Source organism: Zonotrichia albicollis, chromosome 1 (assembly GCF_047830755.1).
Source record: "Zonotrichia albicollis isolate bZonAlb1 chromosome 1, bZonAlb1.hap1, whole genome shotgun sequence".
Classification (NCBI taxonomy): Eukaryota; Metazoa; Chordata; class Aves; order Passeriformes; family Passerellidae; genus Zonotrichia; species Zonotrichia albicollis.
In genome coordinates, this window is record NC_133819.1 from 46,843,267 (window position 1) to 46,867,504 (window position 24,238).

Below are 24,238 nucleotides of genomic sequence, written 5' to 3' on the forward strand. Positions count from 1 at the left end.
GAGAGTCTTTAATGAGTTACTTTATACTGATTTTAAGACTATTTTACATCATTAGACTGGTACAAAGGAGACTTAACAAGGCCAAGGAGACACCTACACTTGCAAGCAAACCCAGATTTTATTTGCTTGCTCATTGTTTCTTTGAAGGACTAATAATGGTTTTTGATGATGAAGCAGTAAGCCAAGGTAAGATTGTGTTGTAATTTGCACTTCCAATTGTATGTGGTATGACCCCCTTTCTTAGTGTTAATGTAAGTATTTTCTGTAATGTAAAATGCAGAAAGATCTTCCTTTGTGAAAAATCCCCTGATGTGAAAAATTCTTCTTGTGTACATGCCCCTTTCACTCGCTTCTGTAAACATACTCCTCCTTTCTAGACAGCCTCATGGTTCATATGGTTCTTTTTATTTTTGACTGCTCTGTACTTCTATTTTGAAGTGCTTTGGTTAGCTGGACATTATTGGAAAGGCAGGTACAAGTGTTTCCACCTATTCTGTCCATCTTTTTGAACAAAGCTGGTCATGTGCTGTTGCCTTGCAAAGAATTTAGGTATGGCCATACACTTTGGGAATGCCACCTGAGTTTAGCTAGGAGATGAGTTCCAAGCTGGTTAGCTTGCTGTAATGGGGCTGACCCAGATCAAGAAGAGCAGCAGACCTTTAGGCAGGTGCCAGAAGAGCTGGCCTGCCCAAAATACAGCCAAGTCTGGTGTGCCAGAAATGCCTAAATGGCACCGTATTGCTCTAGAGACTTCACCATGCCGAAGGTGTCCCTGAGAAAGTTGCCATCTGGGCATCAGCCTTTGACAAATGGCTACCAATAAGAAGCTGTTAATTAGCAACAGGATCCCATCCATAAAGAACAGCAATAGCTAGATATGAGCTTTACTGTGAAAAAATAGGAAGCCAAGTCTTGGAATGTCTGAATGGGTGTCATGGTGGGGTGTAAAGGACGAATAGATTTCTTAGGGTTTCGTCCACCCTCTCCCCATGAATATGCAGATTGCTTGCAAGCTAAGAATGAGAAGAAAAAATCCAAACCTGTTATTCTTCTATCAATCTTGCTAGCCAGGACTGGGAAATGTCAGCATTTGCTGCTGATACTTCTCCAAGTCATTACTGCTAGAGGAAGGAGGAAGTGGCAGAGGAACTCTGACTTGTAAATGATTCCTAATCAAAATGCTTCCCAAGGCTATTTGTGGAGAACTGCAGATTCCTCAGCACCCCTTGCTCAGGCTTGTGTTTAAAGCTAAAACATGTTACTTTACCTTGATCCCAAGCCAGAGTGTGCCCTACCGTGGAGTAGAGCCAAGTCACATCTCTGGGGTTGGACAGCTCTATGTAGTACAAAGCAATGGAATTATGCACAGTGCTGTTACAAATGTTGCTACAGATAGGTGCCACTGGCTGACAGTGAGTCTAATCCTATACCATTTTGGGTAGATTGAAGCTATCCCTATGAGTATTTCACTGTAGGAACAGTTTCATAACCTACTGGTTTCATAAAAGTAGCCTAGTTTTCCTAAAACTTTATTTTCCCAGAAATCCTCTGAATGAGCTGCAGTTTACCTCTTTCTCACACAACATTTTAAAGTGTATTTTTAACTCACTTTGCTAAGTGCCTAGGACAAACAGGATCTCCTGTTAATGAAAACCTTTGATGGATGCATTAAGGAAGCAGTGTGTATGTAATCTTATATTTCCTGAGGTTACCTCACCAGTATACATGGAGCATAACATTCAAGGAGTCTAGATGCACGTATAAACGTCCTGTAAAAACCTAGAAGTAGTATCCTTGCTACTACTATGACAGTATGATTTATTTCACCATGGATGTTCTACAGATACCAGTGTGCTTTATCAGCAGACCTTGAGGCAAGGTCATTCAAAAATTGTAGAAATAACTGGTGAAGGATTAAGTCTCAACCTCCCCAATACTTCACTGCCCTGAATCACAGAGGGAGATTTGTTCTCTTTGCTTGTGAATGGAACGGTGATTTGATGTGAACTATTCTGGTAGGTTTTGACCTAGCAACAGCTTTTCAAAGTTAAGGTGTGTAGGTATCTGCTTCTAAATTGTGTAGTTTTTGCTCTTCTAAGAACAACCCTAATTGGTTTTACTCTTTAGCATCCCAAAACCTGAAGTTTCAAACCATTCAATGGAATGATGTTCGTATTGTCTACGAGAAAGTATCTGCTGAATAGAAAGTCTTTACTTTGTATCTAAATGCCAGATGTCAGAACTTGGGCATTTGGAGATTTAATTCACTCAAGTCTTGCAATTTATTCTTGCAGATAACTTAAGGGGAATTATTTAAAACTAATGCTCTAAGGCCAAGCTGTGTGGATACATCTGTAGAGTTTCTGGTTGTGACCAAGTATTTTAAAGAATGATGATGAAGTGAGAGTCAGAACTGTCACCTTTCTCAGGGTCACAATGGTACTAGTATTCTGTGTGTGCGAGGAACACACTAGGGACACTGGAGGGATTTAATAACTGTATCTCTGTGAACAAGCTGTTCAGAAGGAAAAGCTGCTCTCAGAAGGGAGGTCAGTTCTGCACTGTAATGTGGGAGCTGGAAGTGGGGCTGAAGGGTGTTGTTGATAGTTGCCAAAGTGTAGGGTTTATAGGAGTACCATCTACTGTGGGATGTAGTGAGAAAAGCTTGTGAGGTACTACCACAAAGCTTATATTGTAGAAAAATAAGCCTAAAAAAAGTGAAAAAACCCTTTTGTGGAAGTTTATCTTAGGAAAAGAAAATGATCTTAATATAAACACATTGTGGCAGTGGCTATCATTTTGCAGGCATTGAGTTAGGACTTTGAAACCATATGCAAATGCACTGGTGGTGTATACACAACTGTACACCCACTGGACTGTACTTCATGTGTTCTTGATGCCAATGAAAACAAAGCAGGCTCCAACTGATTCAGGGAAAAAGTCATGGCTGCAAGAAGCCAGGACCTGTTTTACAGAGCTACTGCTCTGCTTCTAATAACTGAAGTTAGGAAAGTCCCTTGGATTTAACCCTAACTTTCTTATTATCTGGAATAGGACATGAATAAACTGAAGAGGCATGTTAGTGGTTTTTAATAGTTTTTCTGGCCACAGACAGTTTCCAGCTTAACATGTTTTATTGCAATTTTTCATAGAAACAGTTCTTTTTAGCAGAGAAATAAATAATCATGTGACTCACAGCAAAGCTTCCATAGTCACTGGAGACCTCTGGTGCAACAGCTAAATTAATCATGAATAGCTGAACTCCCTTCTGCAGTGGTGTGCCAGAATTGTTTCCTTGCCAATGTCTTTGCTTCCCATCTGCTGTCCCCACAGAGCTGCAGCTCTTTTCCCCCAGGGTGGCGAAGAGCCCCCTTTCTGCAGGGTGCAGCTGCCTTCCTGGCCCATTCCTGCCTAAGTGGTTATCTGGGCTCATTTTTCACCATTGCCTGTGCAACTTCTGGGACTTCTGTTCAAAGTGCTGTCATCCAAAGTGGACTGAAAATCAGTGGAAAGACCCCCACTGGGTTGTATTAACCTTCGGGGCAGTGCTTGCCTACATCTTGCCTTAAAATTCACTTCTTCCATCTCATGTATACGTTTTAACCTCCAGCCTTGGCTCTGTTTGAGTGTGCCCTGTGCAGCAACTGGCAGGGAGATTAGAGGGGGAGGCATAGCTTGTATAAAGATGTCTGGTTCATGGAAAACACCAAGATATGTGGAGGATAGGGGCTGTGGTACTGATGGTTGTGGCATTAGTGTTACGTAGCTGCCTATTAATAATGAGCTATTTTTAAATTCAGAAGGCTAAAGCTTTTTGATACTATTACCCAGCATGAACTTTGAAAGGCACAGTGACAGCAATCAGTTGAATGAGACCTGCAGTAAGGAAGAGTTTGATTAGTAAGTGAAAGAAATGGCAGCAAGGGATGGAGATGATGTGAAAGGATTCAGACTAGAGGAAAAGCTGGATTTGAGATGCTGGCCAGTCATCTGTATGCTGAATGCAAGAACTAACATGCTATGTAGCATTAAGTGTAGTTGGTAAATTTGAGAAAAATTAAAGTAACTTTTTAGATGGTCTCTCACTGGGAAAAAAGTATAAAAAGTGTTGATCTGTTGCTGGAGATAGTGCCTGGGATAATTAAACAGTCCACAAAGGTGTTTGTGATGCAGTGTAAATCCAGCCATCTCTGAATTTTTGAGAGATACTGTTTCTGGTTTTTTTTAAATGTTTTTTCTTAACTCACTATCAACTAGCAAAAGAAGGAATAGATTACATTGTTGGAAGCCCTGCCTTCTGGATGAGACTTCAGAGACATTAAAAACCACCTAATGAAAGACAGAATAATTTGTGAGATACATTACTTCTGCTTGCAGGAGACATTTGTTGAGAGACACAGATCTAGCCCTGGAAAAAGCATCAGCTCTCCAGGACTGCCCAGGAAAAGGATCAATAAAATAACGGCTCTTACAGCAGAACAAATACATGGGCTGCCTCTGAAAGCATCCAGCACTTAGGATAGTTGATGGCTAGTCTGGAACACAGGTATCATGAATCCTTGTAGGTACTGGGAGTGAAACACCAACACAGGAATGGCATAAAGAAAAATGCCTCATCTCATGGGAAAATTTCATTAGCTGTGGGACAAAGACCTGTCTTATGTACCACTATTCCTTGTAACCTAGGAATAGATTATGTTCCCAGAACAGCAGAAGCAGCAAAGATTTATTTCTATAGACGTGTGGCACTTGATCTGTCCTATCTGCAAAAATCTGGAGTTTTTTTCCAACACCTCCATGACACAAGCACTGAATGAAAGGCAGAAGATCAGGGAGATGCTAGCTGGAAGGTCAGCTGCTGCCTGACGCTGTAGGATGCTTTCTGGAGTTCATGCTAAGAAAGAAATTGGGGGCTCTCTACTCTGTGCACCAGTCTGGCTTTGAAAAAAAACTTGTAGGAACTTAATGTCCTTGAGATTGTACTGTCAGTTTGATCTTTGCTGTTTTGTCTCTATACCTTTTTCAGAGTAGTCCCTTGATCATTTGTGGCTGGAGCTGGTCAGTGATTCACAAACTGCAAATGTCCTTGGTTTCCACCTGCATAAGCTTTCTTTCCTTAGGAATCAGCCTGAAAGAGACAAAGTATTCACCACAATTAAACCTTTCAGGGCTTTCAAGAGAAGGGGGGCTATTTACAACATCACTTTCAACAGAGCCACTTTCAAGAGCCCTGTGTGGATGCCCTAGAGGCGAGAGGGCTGCTGGCTGTTCAGCTGTGTTACTTTGCAAGTAAGCTATTGGGTCAGCAAACAATTTGATTTCAGCTGGATTGTGGAGCCAGATGCAATATCATCCCAGCAACACTTCTGCATAGTCCTATTAGACTGGAGAAATGTGGCCAAGTGCTGGTTGCACTGTCCCCCAGCTGAGAGCAGAGTGCTGTGACCTCCTCCAAGGAGCCCTTCTCCAGTTCCAGCAACTGTGAAATTTAGGACATTTAAGGTATGCCTGTGCATACCTTAAAGAAAGTTACTTTGCAACCCATAATTTCATATTCCAGAATGGTCCCTTTCACCTAAGGCAGCACATACCCTGGTCTTCCACCTCCTCCCACAGGACACTCAGTGCAATTCATGTTTTTGTGAAACTTGAAAGAAGCAGGACCAGCAGCTCCCCAACAGTCTCATTTTGAAGTGGAGTGCTATATCCCAGAAGAGCGTACTTCAGTCTCTGGGAGGAAGCTGGGATATTTCAGCAAACAAACAGCAACACTCTTCCCACTACAGAAGAGAAATCTATTCTCTTAATCTTACCAATCCCAGGAAAAGTGGCTCTTGTGAATAGGAATGGATGGCAAGACTGGATAGACTTGAGACCTACATGTCACTTTGTACATACTGTATTCGGTTAACATAACACATAATTTGGAACACGTAACAATATTTAGAGCCCTCTATTCTATCCTAAATAAATAATTAATGAATTAATATAGTTGATTCTTCAGCAGGTGGATACAATAATATACACAATAACTTCCAAAGGAGGGAGAATTCTTGGTTTTTAGGTCAAGATCTTCTAACTCTGTGAAACTTTGCAACAGCGCTTGCAATTTGCTAGGAACACAGGGACATGAATTTACATTAGTTGGAGACAAGTAGTCAGACTTTTTGGTTATTGTAGCTTGTTGGTGACACAGACTGTACACCTAACAAGTTGTATCATAAGGGTGCATATGGAAAGAGAGGTGGTGGAAGTCAAACTTTTACCTGTTAGAAATTGCTGGAATTTTTTGTGCTTCTTTTGCTATGTCAATGCATTTCACCAGGCTGAGATTAAAAATTGAAATAATTTCAAGAATTGTGCCTTTGCTTTGCCCCGACTTGGTTCAGTAATTTACTCACAATAATCTTTTATCTTACTATTTCTAATCTGTCTAGATTTTAGGTGATTTTTAAGCTATTTAAGAAGATTTATTTATATCCACACCAATCTGTATGACCTGGTATTAACATATATGTGAGCTCTGTAGAGAATTCTTTTCACACGCAGTTCTTAGGACACCACTGTAGACTGTCACCAGGGCCACTTTCTAAAGCCCTCCCATAGGAGCGATATTGCAGAAAATGTGGTTTGAGATCTAAATCCAAAGTTTAAAAATCTGGCACATACAGTTATAAATACCTGCAGTATAAATACCTGCTGTTTTGAATGTAAGCTCAAGATCTCCCCATTCTGAATTTTATCCAATGCTTTCTACAGAGGCATTTTAAAAATCCTGATCTAGACAATAGATCAGGCTGCAGGGATGTGGGAAGCTCTGGCTTGTCTGTCTGATTGATGTGCTGATTGCTTTTATGCTGCAAACTGTTTTGCTACTTTGTTCATTTCCTAAAAACCTTCTTCCTCCTGTGACCCTTCCAGGGAACTCTCACTGTGCATGACATGGGTGTTTCAGGGACCCTGAAATACTGTGTAGGGGTGAAGTTATTTCCAGAGGCTGTCCACCCCATGCTGCACCAGCATTCTTACAAGAAGTGGGGTGCCTTTCATCTGATTTGGGAGAGATTTCCAGATTGAATTTCCAGATTAAATCCATATTCTAAGTATGGTATCCTCTCCCTTTTGTACCTGAAGTCTACTTATGTGGTACATCAGAGACTGTATAATGTGATTATAAACTGAAGGTATGGGTTTTCAGGGCATGTGATTTCAGAGGCATTTTGGAGATGCTTGCAAAGCATCACATGTTGCTGACCTGGCTTATGTTTTTAATGCATGTTTGGGAGGTGATCAAAATCTTTATTATCACACAGTAGTTAATAAGTCAGATAGAGCTCCTGGAGGCCACCAGGTGTATGCAAGCCAACACACTGTCCAGTTCACCTAGGAAGCCCTACACACATCAGCCAATATGGTGTAATGAAATGAGGCCTGGAATGCCTCAATATTTTTTTAATTCTACAATGGTAATACTCATTTTTATTGGGATCTCAAATAATATGTCCATCTCTTTATTGGAACATGTCTATTTATTGCCTTTATGTCTTTGCTGTCACAGAACTGATAATGTTTCTTATTATGTTCATGGTGACTGTAGTTGCTTGCACTGGGGCAGAGCAGTTGAAGACAAACAGTCACACAGTTGGGTGTTTATTTGGCTTCTCTGGCCACTGGCATGGGGCAGACTTGCTCAGTAGTGACCCTGTTGAACTTTCAAAGTTTTTTTTTTCATGCTGGTGGCGTAAAATCTTTCTTCATAGCTGGAGACAGCCTTGAACATCTGTCTTAGTTCTTACAACAACCCTGCTGAGTCTACAGTATGTGTCTGACCTTGCTCTTAATGTCTGGAATATGTATCCCAGAGTTGAGAGAAATGTTATTTTGATATTTCCTTTTTTTTTTTCCCCTGTAAGGATAGGCTCACTAGTAGCAAATGAAACCTTTCACACTTCTTCTAGAATGAAAGTTAAAAATAAATGTTTGCAATCCACTGACTCCTCATGCTAGTCAGTACTTAAACAAAATATTCTGCAAAATCAATGGAAATTTTATTTCTGTTAGAGGATGAGAAGTTTTTCAAGTGTACGGTGAACAAAGGGCAAAACTAAGGAGGAATCTTTTCTAGATGATTTATAGGTTCACTAAAGCGCAGAGATGAAACCTGAAAGTCAAATAGAAAAATGAGATACCCACAAGAAACCTGGTTCTTGATAATAATGATGTGAACCTTTAACCTTAAAAATCATGCATGTAGAATGTTATTAACTTTAGACATGCTCGTTATCAGTAGCGAACAAATCGGGAGTGTGGAAATCTCTGTCCTACTGGGATTTCATGAATGCTTTAAAAATCTGCTGAAGAAAAGCTGTTGGTGGTGATCACTTCTTGCCCTCCTGGTAGATGAAGCCCAAGGCTCTTGGGGATTAATTACAACAGACTGCCAACCTGCAGACTTTTCTGCAGACAATTTTTTCTCTCTGCCCCAGAACACAGGCTCCACATGTGCTGTGCACCAGGCATGTGGGTAGCCTACTCAGAAATTGCACTTTGTCCTCCATCCAGTGTGTCCAGTAGTCAGTCATAGCCTGGATCCTGGCTGGGTGTGTCTCTCAACCCTGCCAAGTTACTTGTGTCCTTATTGAACAGCAAAATAGCATAACTGAGGTAGGAGCTGGGCAGAAGTGAATGGATGGCTAGATGGACCAGCTCCATGCTTTCCTCTAAAGAAGGCTTTGTTGTCTGTCCTTCTCAAAGATGGACCTCTCGTGGGAGCATTAGAAAGTGCTGTTTCATCTCCCCCTCTCTTCTGTCTCTTGAGAAAACTGCTTGGACAAGACGAAACCTGCTGAGCTGTGGCTTCAGAACCTTTTGGTTTGTCTTGCAGATATGAGGTGGCAGCACGAGATAAAGTGTTTTTATTTGTCTACAAGGTGGAAAGTGAATCTTTTCTTTGTAGACAGTAGATTTCCTACAAAATCTCTTACCTCCAAAAGCCTGAACTGCAGCAGGCTCCTCTGATTCAAGTTTCATGTTAACAATTGCTCAAGGATTTATTTGCCTAGATCTTGAATAGCATTTCTCACAGGAAGCAGATGTCACTTGTACTTTATTGGTCTGTGCAGGCTTCCAATTCAGATTTGGTTTTACTGGAATAACTGGAGGGTGTTGCTTCTGACCTGGAGCATTTTGGCTGCCTGGATGATATCAAACAAGGAAATGTGAGCTAAAAGCTGTAGATTCAATTGAGAACTGGAAGAAGAAAGGTGTTCACTGTGCAATTCCCATCCTAGCTTAGGTCATCCAAAGCCAATATTCTTCCTCTCCAGAGTTATTTTTTCCATTGATTTTGGGGTTTTTTTTGAACTTTTGTTGCACTCATTTTTTCCTACCCAGCTCTATTCCATGCAATTTAAAGCACTGGCTGCACCAGCTGCTTTGAAAGCAGGTATTCTGAATGCTTTGTGAGTCTTGAATTACAATGACTGAGGCTTTTAAGAAAATGGAACTGTTGTGTGTTTTAACATTTAATGAGTGCCCAATGAATTATTAGTCTAAGTTTGGTAGCACAGGTAGAATTATTCCCACCTTAAAGGGTATGGGTTGGTTTGTTTCAGACTGTTTTTGAACTTGCACTAGCATGGGAGAGCCTATGTGGGACAGCAGCAAGTTAGAAAATAGTTTGGTGTTAGGAGGCAGCATTCCAGCTGGAAGCAGGAGTAGCAATGAGTTGAGGAGACAGGTGGAACTAGTCTTCGTTTTGTGTGGAGGGGCCAGTTCAATAAGTAAGGCAGGAGCTGTAAACAGAGAAAATATTTTACTTTATCCATTTATGCCATTTTGTATTTCAAAAGATACATATGCAAGAGGCTACAAAGGCTCTCAATAGTGTGCTAAGCCTAAACTTTGATTTAATCATCAGAGAAGCACAACTCCATGGCAGTTGTGCAGAGCCACAGCTTATGTGAGTATTAAATGCAGCAGCAAGATTGTGAGAAAAGAACTGTGCTTACCATGTGTTGGAGTATTGCTTTATCTTCACAGAGTCATAGAATAGCTTGGGTTGAAAGGGAACTTAAAGATTATCTAGGTACAGTTCCCCTGCAGTGTTCAGGGACACCTTTCACAAGACCATGTTGCTCAGTGCCCCATCCAATCTGGCCTTGAACTCTCAGGAATGGAGTACCCACCACTTCTCCTGGCAACCTGCTCAGGTGTCTTGCCATTTTCTCTGTAAAAAATTTCTTCCTAATACCCAATCTAAGCCTGCTCTCAGTTTAAAGCCATTTCTTCTTTTCCTGTTGCTAAATACTCTTCTAAACACTCCCTCTCCATCTTTTTTGCAGGCTCCCTTCTGGTGAAGGCTGCAATTAGGTCACCTTAAATCCCTCTCTTCTCTGGGCTGAGCAGTCCCAGTTCCCTCAGCCTTTCCTCATTATCTTCCATGGATATATCCCTGATCCTGTCACCAGTCTGGCTGAGACATCCATGCCCTGCTTTCCCTTTTGCTGGATTGTCACCGAAATTTGAACTTTGGCTTCTTATAGCCTTTTTCCCTGGGGTGAATCACAGCATTACTTCAGAGAGCCCTTCTTTGTTTTTTTCTTTCATTCTGCACCTGTGTCTCTTCTCACAGAGCTATTCCCTAAGCATACTAAGGAACATCACTAAAGAATTAATTTAGTTTTGTCAAGTTTCTGGTCTGACCCTTAATTTAGAGCAGTCGTTTCAGTCTACAATAAGCTCTGTGTTTCTGCGTGCCGCAGTGAAAGAATTACGAGCAGTCCTCAGCCATGTGCACTCAGGATGCTTTGGTAGCCCCATGGGACAGGTAGACTTCAGTGCCTGAAAACTTATTATAGAATCGGGGTACAGTCAGTATATTATTTTCTGTGCAACAGTGGGTCTGCGTATATGTAAAAGCTTTTACATGATTCACGGAGGCCATTAGGAGTGGAGTGGTATGCCATCATTTCAGGCACAGAGCTCTTCAAAATGAATGGCTTTTTCCATCTCTCCCCAGGGAGCCCCAAGAGCCATTCGGCATGTAGGTTGGAGACTGTTCATAAGCCTTCAATCACAGCATGAGGAATGCAAAGCTTATTGCTGGGATGAGCCTGCAGCTCTGAGTGATAAATAGGGCAAGATAGCTAGATGAAAAAACCTGACTTTCCTTGCTGAGAAAAAGGTGGACTGATTTTTAAAGTTGGGCAACCTGGACCTCTCATAAGCATAGATAGCACATGTTGGTAGAGGGTCTAGAGCTAAACACAGTGAAGGCACGATGAAGTAATCAGGCAACAGAGCAGAATGAGAAATAAGATCTCTTTTAACTGAGTCAATCTTTGATATATTTTCTGTGCTTTTGTCTTTGCCTCTGATATATCTAGTCTAGTTTGCTTTCTTTTTCTTTTCTTTTTTTTCCCCCTCATTCTTTCCCAAAATTTCATATACCTACTTGGTTTTCAGACCTCTGAACAAAGCAGACCTTTTGGCTTTGCATAGTTGGCCTTGGAGGCTAACAAGAATGTGCTTTCTTAAGTGATTTTGGCTTCTGAGGTCACAGACATAGTGGAAGAACACCTGCTCTCATCTTGCTTCAGCACTTAATCCCTGTCCCAGACAAGCCTAGAAGGGCACAGCACAGGAGATGAAGAGTAATATAAAAAATTGCTCAATAACTTTTTGGAACATCCGGAAGTGTTCATGGATAATGATTTTATTTTGCCTGGTTTTATCATATCCACACCAAGAAATAAGATAGACACTGTTTCTTCAATTACTGCATTTGTTGTTTTAGAGATTGAAAAAAATATAGATAATCCAAAGTCTCTGCAAGCAATATAGAAAGTCTTGAAGGACAGTTTACCTGTCCTGTATGCCTGATGCAAGCAGAAATTTCTGTTGGCAAATACGGCTTTGGTAAGGCTTTTCAAGACTGTTGCCTGCTTGTGTGTGTGTGTATATTTACTTGATATTTTGCTATAATTTTTTCCTAATGAAGCCTATTTTCCTTCAGGGTGGCAGGACACAGTGTATCCAGGAAGTCTGCCCCATTCTTTCATGTCCCCAGCACCTCAGTCACATTCCTGCTGGACAATGTTGCCCCAAATGCTTAGGTGAGTGGTTTTTTCCCCTAGAAATTTTGTAATTAATACAGTATGTTTGTACATAACGTATTTCAGACCAGTATTTCGCAATGCTGGTAAACTCCAGAAGTTGAAAGAGACTCTATTGCTCAGAGTTTACAACCCACAGATTTTGAACAGGTACTCAGGGTCAGTGTTAGGGTTGTGGTGGGTGGTACTAAGCAAGCAGCTGCAGAAGAGCATTTGAACATAGACCAGTTGCCTTGCTTAGAAGAACAAATACAGGGATGATTTCCAGCTTCGTTATATATTTTACAAAGGAGGTTGAGGCGGGAGGAAATGCCACTCCACTTCTTTGGAGTTTGCCACAAGAAAAAGTCCTCATAATCTCATATAATCACTTAAGTGAGCATTTCCTTTCTTAGTTTTGAGGAAATCCAGGTCAGAGGAAACTTCTGAACTTCTGCATTTTTAGAAACTATTTTCAGAGATACCACAGATCCAGGAGTCCTTCTCAGGATTGCCTTCTCAAGATGGAATCACACTGTCATCCAGGAATATTTTCAATTATGCCTTTCCAACACATTTTAAAGGTGTGAGTCATAGGCCTCTAAGAAGGGCTGGTTGTTCCAAGTCATGATAAGCAAGGCAGTGACAAAATAAGGCACTGCCTTGTTTTGTTCTTACTTTGTCCACAGATCCCACAGGTTAATATTCCATCTATCTTATAAACAAGGAGCACTTACATCCTAGAAATTAAATTGACTTTAGTTTGGTCTATGGGGTTATACCTAGGTTTGGAAAAAATTCAGAGCCAATTATTCCCAGTTCTTCAATGGAAACTTTTTGTAGTTTTTACTATATTTTAATCTGAAATCTCTTAGCAGATCTAGGTTAGGGATATAGAGGTATCTGGCCTTGGAGCCAGTAGAGCCATATAGAGTTCTGGGTTCTGATAATACTTAACATTTTTCACTGCTTGAAACTAACCTGAATTTACTTATTTGCTAATTGAGAAATGCTACAGATAATTGAATGTCTACCTGGAACATTCAACCACATCACCAGAGAGTAATGCAGTAGAGGAATGAAATAGAAGTCCAAATGCTGAGCTTCTGTTTTGGCTGAGGACATTTTTTCTTTCCTTCTGAAAACTCTCCTTGTCCTCTCCTCCTCATGCTTTTCCTGATTGAACTTTCCCCTCCTTAAACTAGGCATTCAAACTGCAGCTTTTGACTGCAGTTTGACTAATTTTTGACTCCTTCAAGGGGATCTTTCTACAATTTCTTTTTTCCCTCCAAATTTAAACAAATTCAGTAATAATAATGAATTTAATTTTATGTGGTTTTTACTCTAAAGCATTTAATATACCTGGGAATAGATTATGTCTATTTGCAGGAAAGTGTTAAAAGTTTTGGTGGGGAGGTAAAGCCAAGGGATGAGTAACACACTGCATGGCAGTTGGGAAAGAGAAAAGTTTCCAGGGATGCTGAGGCATGGTTTTTAAAGTATCATGTGGAAGACCTCCCTGCAATTGAATTCCTGATATTCAGCATACATAGCTTAGAAGAATGCTGTGGACTCTACTGGGACTTGAATTATTAGTTTAACTAGTGGTTATGAGCCAGCAAAGACAACCATTAAGCCAATATCTTCAACACCACATCTTTTAAAGTGATGCCTCCTTTGACAGTGGTTTTTAACCAACTATTTGAACTGGGTTGGCCACCCAGAATTGTGCTGAGTGGTTTGCAAGGCATGGCAATAGGGTGTGGGAGAGAACTGGACTTTTGTTCACTTGCTGACACAAGCTCTGCAATTGAAGTCCTGGCCCCACAGAGAGCAGCAGAAATGTCGTTACAGGCAGGACTGTGGCATGGCTTTGCCGTACATGGATGTAGAGCAGTTCCTTTTAGGGCTGCTGAGCATCCTCAACTGATTCCTTATGTCAGTTCTGCAAGAGAAATTAAACCTCTTGAGAAAGACACACCTCCAGTAAAAGGAAGTCTGGCTATGCAAGCACAGATTAATTCCAAGTAGCTAATTTGCATGAAAGTGATGTTTAAATTGTGTCTAACTGAACAAAGGCAATTATTTAATAACTTTTGTTTAACATTCAATTTGTAAAAACTTAAGGCAAATCCAATGGAGTTTGCTGTGTGCTTATCCTTTTGTTCACTTATATCTGAGAGGAAAAGAGACCTTTTTTAAGATGCTCTAATCTAATCTAAATCTTACATATTTTTTAAGATTTATCAAGAATTATTGAAAAAGGAAGGAATTACAGTGTGCCAAGCTCTATGGTTTGAAAGCTAAAATATTGGCCTAGTACTTAGTACTTCTAGTATGTACTTAGAGTGGGCATTCCCTACTTTGGATTTGAGGCCTATTAAACATTAGACCACAGAAATTATAAAGTAGGAGATTGACAACCACTCATAAAAGAACTTATTAGTTGGCTGCCTCCAAAAGTAAGCAGGGCAATTCAAAATTAGAAAGATAAGTGTAGTGTTTTTGTGAACAGCTCATGTGTATGTACTATAATGCTCTATTTAAAAAAAAATAACTTACTGGGAAAGAATCTGAGGAATAACAGAAGCTTACAGGAATTCAAACTGTTGTAACTTGGATCTGAAAGTGCTGCAGGATTGCACGACTTCAGGAATGATTTGATTTTGGTGTTGCCTTCCCTGTTTAGTGCCCCAAGCCCTTGCGTCCCTCCCATGGAACCCAAATAGTTTGCAGATTATGGAAACTGAATATCTTGTGTTGCCTTCATTCTGTTTATAAATGATACAAATTCCTTTATTTCTTGCAGCCTTGTGTGAACACATGGTACAAAAAACTATCTTAATGAGATGGCACAACAACTATGATTTTTTTTTTGATCAGTGTCACTGAGTTGATCTAGCTTGGTTGCTGTGAACCCCTGAGAAAGATATGCTAAAAGAAGTTAAGACTGCTCTATTTGAAAAGTTATTGCTTTAAGTCAAAGACTGTTTAAACTAGTTTAAGTGTACCTACCTTAAGAGTTTGCAGTGCTTACTTTTTATTCCTTTAGTTGCACTGTGTACTTTATGATGAGAAGGAGAAGAAAGATTTTTCCTACATAAACATTCTATAAATAATTTATATTCCATCCCACGGAATTTGTGGGAGATGAATGTGTACTAAAAGAATAGTGAACTGTTAAAAGTACATGTTTTTTTCACACTGAAGTGGAAACACATAGCATATGACACACTGAACATAAATTTGGTCTGGTGACAATAAGCCCTACTATTTTTGTTGACAATGTGGCATATTTTCAACCACATTTTGTTTCTGTTACTGTTTATTTATATTCAGGACAGAGGAAAGTGTTTGACCTCCCATTTGGAAGCTGCCTCTTTCACAGCAACGTGTATGATAATGGTTCCTCATTTATGTATGACAACTGCACGGTGTGTACATGCAAGGTAAGTCCATAGTGCTTGGATACTGTGTGCTGATGGTTGTCTGGCTTAGCAGTAATTTGTAGGGCTGTGGAATTGTAAGCCTGATGCTGTTCTTTGGCATCTTGTGTGGTCTCAAAGAATCTGATCTGAAGAGTGCTTGCAGTTGTGCTAGGAAAGTTTAAAATGTTACTGGCTCCCTCAACTGGGACATGCCGCCTCACCCTGTGTGATGCAAAATAAAGTTGCTCAGATTATGTCATCCTCTTTTTAAGACTGCATTAGAATGGAAGAGGAGTTTCTAAATGATGAATTACCATGTTTCTGATCAAGGTCAGTGTTTTTTATTTAGTTCCCTAACATGACTGCAACAACTTACACTTTTTTACCAAGGCAAAAAAATGAAAGTGCCACCAAATCAGTGAGATTTTGCAGGCCAACAGAATTAGAAGGTGGACTTTAGCTTCACAGACCATGAAAGATTCCCTTTAACGAATATTTATTATATAAATAAATAAATATCTATATAATATCTGTAAATAATATTTATTTTCTCTGAGCTGGCCTATTCCAAGCAACTGGCCTTGGATGGATGCAATGACTGAGCAAGCAGAAATATATAAGGACACACAGGAACACAAACATCTTGGTGACAATTTTATGATTTCCTCTCACCCTTGTACCTAGGATTCAACAGTGATATGTAAGAAGAGGTGCTTACTTCCTGGTGAATGCAATAAAAACAAAGACCACTGCTGCAAGGAGTGTGTCTCATACATCTCTCCTGAGGAAGTGAAAGTGTGCAAGTTTGGCAATAAGATCTTCCAGGTAAGGTTTCAGAGTGGGTCAGGGGTAGGTGCCATTTTAACAGCCAAAATAGCATGAGTTTACTGTAAATTGTGGTTTGTTTTTAGCGGAATCCTCACCATCCTCATTGATGATAGAACAACTCAGAGGCGAAGCTTTGCAAAATTTGCCATCTGTTTATTTTTTCTGAGTTTGCATAAATTCTGCTGATAGTCAATATTTAAAAACTAGCTCCTCCTTGAATGCTACATGTGGTCTCCCCCTCTGTATGTAGATGTTCAAACTGCTATTTCATGACAATTGATGCATTTTTAGTAAGAGATACTAGTGCTCTGCTTTCCCAAACAAACACTGATACTCATGGAGAAGACATTCTCAGTGGTATGTAGGCTTTATCGGCTGAGCCAAAGATTCTTTTCCATAACTGAGCCAACAGGAGCTTTGTGAAGTTCATTTTGGCTGAAAGTTACTTGATTTACTACATTGCACATCTCTGCTAAGGACAGCACCCCTGACATCTAATACTGGGGTAGCCATGTAATAACTGTTACCTACTGCACTCTCACCCAATGTATTCAAATCACAAGGGATTCCCTGCAGAACACTTCTGCTGTTCTTGAGACCCCGTTTGTTTTTCCAAGTGGTGCAGCTTTTTTTCACACTGTGTCAGAAAAAGATTCTGTCACCTCATGGGCCATCTGTGAATTAAGAGACCCTTGAATCAGATCAAATGTTAAGTCCTGTGTGAATACTTGGTTTGCTCAGCCAGAATTGCTTCCCATTTATTCCATCTTTTGTGTACATAGCAGAAGTGTTTATTCTGGAAATTACATGTGAACCTACTGTACTCTGAGACTATGCTCCATCTGATTGGCACTTTCACACTGGCGCCATTGTGCTTCACGAACAAATGCCTACTTCTTAGGCACCCAACTAAAATATTCTGCTTCTTGTGAAGATTTTATTATATTACTAATATTATATGGAGTGTGAAAAAATGACGAGACAGTACGTCCATTTCTGTTCTTGTGTGCAAAAAAGTAAATTCAATGTTGCTCTGTTGAAGTCAATGGTCTAACACAGGTAGAATGGGTACAGCAAATGTGTTTTTGCACTCCTGTGCAAAACCAGCTGTAAGACAAAAATTCAGGGCAGCTGCATGCAGTCAGCTGTGATGTATTCTGGTACCTTGGCAGATGCCTGGTGAGTGGTCAGTAGAGACTGAAGAACATCAAAACCACCAGGCAATAGAAACATGCCCTAGAAACAAAAAATAGTAGAGAGACAGCCTTTGATGAAGCAAGCTGAGCTGAATAAGTTGGCCTCCTTGGCATTTCAGATATAGTCTGTTTCTGGTCAGAACATCATGTTGAGGTGGGCACATAATTATTCACAGCTGTCTTGTTGAACTGCCTGTTCCTGTCAGGTCTATCCTCACCCTTCCTTCCCAGCAGCCCTGTAAACAGAAAACATGCACAGTTTGGCGCTAAGCAGACTAGCATTAGACTGTAAGTGGGTGAGACAGAATGTTTTAGGAACCACACTTGGCAGAGGCAGCACCATGTAAAAAGGAGCCAGGGCAGTTCCACAAGCAATTCATCCCAAGTGGGGACAAGACCACAAGGCATATTATGCTCTGCACTTCATATTTTCAGAGCAATACATAGGCTGTCTTACCTGCTCTGCTTTTGAGAGATTCAGCACTGTATCTTTAGTAAATATTTTCAGATGTTTAGCAGATCAAATATCTGTGAAAGTGCTGTAGTAATCTAAATTAGAATTATTTGACCATTCCTGCCCTATGTTGAAATGATGCTACTATATATGGGAATAAATTCACTGTCTACTGACATCTTATCAAATATTTTCATGTGCAACAACTTAAAGACATCACTCAACCCAGTGAATCAGGTTTTTCTAATTATGTGAACTTAAATGAAAATTTGTGGTAGGTGTGATCACAACTCAGACTCTTATTGGAGAGAAAACAATGCAAATAATGAGGGCACTGTTGGAAAATGCAAATGTGATTTGGTTAGCTTTGGAAAAATGAATTTCTTACCAAAAAGGCCAAAGGGAAGAAAACCTGGCTGAATTTGATCTCTGTCTTGAATCCAACTGGCCATGGACAGACACCTCAAAATAATTTAGACTAAACAATGACACAATGCCAACAGGGAAATTCATCCTTTCTTGTGCAAGGATACATTGCTGAAATAGCTTCTTGTTGCCACCCCAGATGATACTATATCATGTTCCCTTTTGCAGGATGGGGAGATGTGGTCCTCTGTGAACTGCACCATCTGTGCTTGTGTGAAAGGCAAGACAGAGTGTCGCAAGAAACAGTGCATTCCAGTCAGCAGCTGTCCTCATGTGAGTTTTTTAAAAGAACTGTGCTTTCTTGTCTTTTTTTCTCAACATTATCTTTTCCAGTGTTTCTTGGAAGTGTGTGCATGACAGTGGGGAGTGCTGTTTGGAAAGAAGGGATCATCTGGAATGTTAATTTAAGTTGGCATTCCCCAAATGTGCTACTGTTATCCTGAATATGGTCTTCCTGCCTCTGTCCTTGCTCTGAAGACTCTGTGCTCCTCCTCTCCTTCTCCTTTAACCTTCTCTGTCCCAAGTATCTGTTATTTTTGACTTTTATTTAATAATTTTATAGAGTGGTGAGGTGACTGTGGTAATATTTCAGTAGTGTGTATATTGTTAAGGCAAGCCACAGGATGTTGTTGTATTTGCATTTCTCAGTGCATCTCAGGCTTAATACTTGGTTGAAAATGTAAATTAGACAAATTGAAGAAAATTAGTTCAACCAAACCACGCTGCTTTGACTAAGGTTGTGGCCTGGGTGTTTTTTATTTGAAAGTCTGAAGTGAATCCAAAGAATACTGTAATTGTAACTTAAGGGCATCAAAAATTAGCTTTACTTGAAACCCTGGGCTAAAATCAGCCTTTGTTTCTTGGATTTCTGACACCAGCAAATGATTTTGGTCTTATGGCTCAAGCTTTCACAAGATGGAGCTCTAAGTAGCACCTCATGTAGGGGCAGATCTTTGAGCAAAACTGTGGAGGAGAGAGCCAAGTTGCTAGCATTACACCTTCTCAGTGTTTCCTTCTCAATCTTGGAAGCCAGTGGGGAAAATGTGAATCACAGACACCTAAATATAAAATTTTTAAATTAAAAACTCTTAGTTTGTACAATTTTATATGTGTAAACCTTTGACAGAAGTGGTGGTATAATAAAGAGCCTGCACCTTAGCACCTCCCATTCTGGTGTGACAGTGGGCTTCAAGATCCTCAAAAGAGGGAATGTCCTTTTCCTGTCACTCTGGCACTCAATGCAGAGGGCAGTTCTCCTCTTAATGGGCCTCACACAAGATGCTGCATACACATCAGGAAGCGTGAACAAATAGAGCTGTTCTTCAGGGAATGTTATATAGCACATGGCAGTCAAGTTTTCTGCCTTCATGCCATTCACAGTATAAGCAGGAAGTGAGAGCTTGGTCTCTTCATGTCTCACACACTGCATTGCATTTATATTTTCCTTGTGCTGATGCATTTTAAATGTTTAAGGTGCTTCTGAAATCAGGTAGCTAATATGACTTAACAGAGATCTTTAGTTGAGTGCATTGCTTCAGCTGTATCCATATATAAATTTGAGCCTTGACATGATCAGTTGAAGTGGCTTCTAAAATGAAAATAGTGGTTGGTAAAAATTCACCACTGACAGCGCTGCAGCATGGAAGTGAGACTGACAAACTCATTCAGTGCCGCAATAGAACATGCTCCAAGGCTAATGTGAAGTCCTAAACTTCCCCAACCTCTGAGGTGAGTCTGCAAACAAGGTCTGGTTCCTAAGGGCTGGAAAGATCAGCTTTGTTACCCTGCAGCACCATTCCCCCCAGTATATAACCAGTCAGCCAGGTCCCCACCTTAAAATGCAAGCTGCAAGCAAACCAACCCTCTTCCACAGGTACACATTACATTTCTGTTCTTCCAAGTTAATCTGGAAGGAGAAGTAGGAGAAAGAATGTAAACTCTAGAGTAAGATTTATTTTCCTATTCCAAGTGGGTACCAAGTAGTTTTAAAGCAAATAATGTATGCTAATTGATTTAAATCTTTTACTTTTCATCTCTGCTCCACTATCTTTGATGAGACTTTCTCTCATAAATCTATAAATATCACTTAAACACACCACATTTTTCAATATAAAGATATATTTGTGGTTCTGATACTGATAGTCTGAATATCATGCATAGAGTTGTGCTGCTATCTCTGCAAACTGTAGAGGTGTCCACTCCTTTTTTCTCTTCACAATATTTTTGACAGTAAGCAGTCTCTACTGACTGTTGAAGACTGCTGTGGAATAAAATGTGGTTTAGTGTCCCTTAGGTGTCAGGCAACATGAAGTTATCTCATTAAACGTGTTTTATTATACAGACAACTGAGTGTGAAAGGATTGAAGATTCAAAAAGAATTTAGAATATTATTCCTTGACTTACATGCTTTACCATGCAGTCTTAATTCTCTTTGCATGATATTGTGGGTGGGTTTTTTGGTTGTAGAATTTTATTTTATTTATAATAATAAATTTTTACCAAATATTTCTTGAATGTGTGGGTTTCAAAGTGGTAATTCTGCAGAAATTTCTGATACTGCACAACCATTTGTATTATTCAATCTATTGGTTGCAGGGTGATATATTTTTAAAGCAGTTTCTGCCATTTCTTTAGTTTTCTTGATAGCTAGACAAAAATTTCTGATTCTTTTGTTATTTTCTTTTTGAAGCATTTAATCCCATATCAGCCATTGCAGGAAATGTCTTAGATTCTTTTCATCTGCTGTGGAGGCAATATATTTTTCAAATTTAGTCCCTCCTCTCAGATTTACAGTAAGATTGGTCCTCCTTGGCATTCTAGTGAGCTTTGTGGCTTGTGGTTTCTTTTTGTTGCTTTCTGACCACTGACTCCACACAGATATTTCCTCTCTCAAGTTACCTGGAGTGCCAGCCTGCAAGGTGTGATGCATACTGGCCCCCATTCAGCAAAGCTGTTAAGCATGTGTCCATTTCTGCTGAAGTTAGTAGGCCCTCCATGTGTGCTGAAACTTAAACACATGCTTAAATACTTTATAGAGAGGAAACAATCTCAACATTTGGCAAGACTGAGTTTCAGAGATCCTTTAGACTTCTTCTTACTGAATTCACTATTTACTTGCCTAGCTCTGCTCTAGTCTGTTCCTTGTCTTGCACTATCTCCTTTCTATTACCCATCCTTATAATTTGTCACCTTGCCCGCTCTCCTTATGCCTTTGCATTCCTCACTAACATCTTAAGTCTGTGGTAATGATCAGAGGTTGTGAACATGTCTTTTTTTGTAGTGCTAGAGTAGAGCTTGCTGAATTTTACAGCATATAACCTTTTCTGAGCTCCAAAGCTGTGCAAAAGTTAATAGAATTAAATTCACGGCAGGTGAAGACATTTGCAGGGTTTGAGTCTGAGGGTAAATTTTGAACCTGTGAACTTCAAGTGAGCTGAAAATTTATTCAGAACACGTTCTTCCATCTCTAGAACAGACTGCATATAATGTTTAACACATCTGTTATTGTTGCAAACAAAAAGTTTCTGTTTTTACTCTAGTGCCAAATGAGGCACAAAAAAACAACAGCTGTTGCTATTGCACAACCAAACAACCCCTTTCCTCCAGCAATTAGTCTTGCCTTAAAACAAATAGAAAATGAAAACCTCAGACACAAAATTGAAAACCCCATAAAAAGGAAGAAAAATCCCTGAAAATAAATAGACTCAAATGTGGTCTGCTTATAAATATTCATAGGGAAAAATGGGATCACATCACTTAGCCCACTCCTAAGGGAACCCTCAATGCTAACGAACTCTTGCAGCACATGTTAGCAATAATGGGTTTCCTTATTCTACAAGACAAAAACAGGATCTCGGGCCAACATGGTGGCTCAAGTAACCAGCCTCAGCAGGCTGCCTTGGAGATTTCAATTTCACTTGAATTCTTGCCACTTCCAGCTCGGCTGATGATTTCAGCTCTTTTATTGAAACAGAGAGGTAAGGCTGTGTAGTGCAGTGTGTGGCATTCAGCTGCATGTCTCCATTCCTACAAATATGTGTTGCTATTTCCATGTGGTTTTTCTGTGTGGTTTTAAGGGTTCCACCTTTAAGGGGTTCTGTTCTAGCAGCTGCTTGGTAGGCCTCCCTGCTGCAGCCTGGTCCTCAGCTATTCTCTTTGCCCAGGGACCTGGGAGTCACACAAAGATTTAAGTGCTGCTCACTCTGCCAGTGCAACTCTGATCCAGCCCTTTTCCGAAGTCCAGGTGTGTCTCAAGTCTGTTCACATGAAGCTGCATATTCATAGACAGGCTTGCCCTATGGATGATGTGCCCAAGTGCATTCATGACCAAGGATCATTCATGCCATGTGTATATCAAGCAAGAGCAGGATTGAACACGCTCCACTCCAGTTTGCTAGAAGATACTTTGAGTTTATGCCTCCCCGTGCACTTTGTCAAAGCTTGGCAGCACTGTAGGCAAAAAACAAGGCAGACAGCAATCGGGCTGCCTGTGCCCACTTCCCCACTCTGCATAGACCTGTCACCAATTTTTTGTCTGTTTTCACAAGTTTTCTATACTGCTCAGTGCGCAGCACAACACAGCTCCATTTGCTTGCTCTTGCTGTCCTCACCTTGCTCACCTACTTGGTGGGAATAGGAGCAGTGGTCACACAGAGGGGACTTCCTATGTGTTCAGCTGTTTTGGGGCAAAGGGTCAGAGGCGGGGCAAAGGGGAACAGCGCAGCTCCATATACCTCTTCAGTCCCTCTGTGGGAATATGGGTGAGCTCCAATATCACTGTACATTCTGTTATAACCAACACCAACTTTTGCTTGGAAAAACCCATTGTTCAGTCTGAATTTTTTCAGGCTTCTCTGATACCTTGCTGATTGACTTTAGGTAATTTAAGTAAAATCAGATAAAACATCTTTTAAACTGATGAAGACTGACAAGGAACATGAATGTGCATACACAGAGGCATGCCTCCTGCCTAGTCAACCTTGTATAAGGTACAACCAGAAATAGAATTGACCAAGTTCCTTCCTTCCTTCCTGCCTGCCTGCCTGCCTTCCTGCTTGCCTGCTACAAAGCAGGGAATACATAGGAAAGGTGTATATTTTGGAAAGGTGGGAGAAAAGGTAGTGACCTTGTTAATCCAGTAACTGCTTTAGCTATCTGTGCAAGTCCAAAATTCTCTCACACTCTCTAAAGAGAAAAATGGTAACAGAGAACCCTTTTAGTATTTCATTTCTTATAAGACTGCCAGTAGGCTTGTTGAATAGCTCTGTCTGTTTTTAGCACCTGATATTTGAAGTTGTAACCAGGGCACTTAGTTCAAACACAACTTGAATTATTTTCAAAGGCTTATCCAGTCTTACAAGATGACACAGTCATTGCTCCAAGAACTCTCTCATTAAAACAGCCTGTCTTTCTCCCAATTAGGGTAAAATCCTGAACAGAAAAGGATGCTGTCCGATTTGCACTGAAAGTAAGTCCTTTCTTCACATTCTTTAAATTCTTTTTTATTCTTTCTGAGAAAATAAATATATGCTTGCTCTTCTGCCTTCTTATTAGAAGCAGCTAAAGGGCAAATGATTATTTTTAGCAATGGATTTTGCCTTCTATAAATCTGTAATTTTAAAATAAAATGTCTGGGTATTTTTTTTATTTTCTTTTTCAAAATGGTGCTATTTTTTTCAAATCTGAGGTGCTGCATTTTGAAAGATATAGTTGGTCTGTGACATTTGTAGGCAATAAAAAAAGAAAATGAATAGAGTTATAACTTTTAGCACTTGGGTATATTTTACACCTGTAACTAACAGTCCAGCTATG

At 40.1% G+C, this 24,238-nt stretch overlaps 1 protein-coding gene across 3 annotated transcripts in view; it reads left to right on the forward strand.

Moving 5' to 3' along the window:
- Positions 1-24,238, forward strand: part of BMPER (BMP binding endothelial regulator) — a 149,053-nt gene that overhangs the window by 63,588 nt on the left and 61,227 nt on the right. For 2 of the 3 annotated variants that reach the window (XM_074540317.1, XM_005485862.4), the window contains exons 7-11: positions 12,017-12,116; positions 15,435-15,544; positions 16,208-16,348; positions 18,596-18,700; positions 23,849-23,894. In XM_074540317.1, the coding sequence (XP_074396418.1) occupies positions 12,017-12,116; positions 15,435-15,544; positions 16,208-16,348; positions 18,596-18,700; positions 23,849-23,894 (502 nt within the window). The remainder of the gene's footprint in view (positions 1-12,016; positions 12,117-15,434; positions 15,545-16,207; positions 16,349-18,595; positions 18,701-23,848; positions 23,895-24,238) is intronic. The other variant, XM_074540326.1, reaches the window with a different exon arrangement.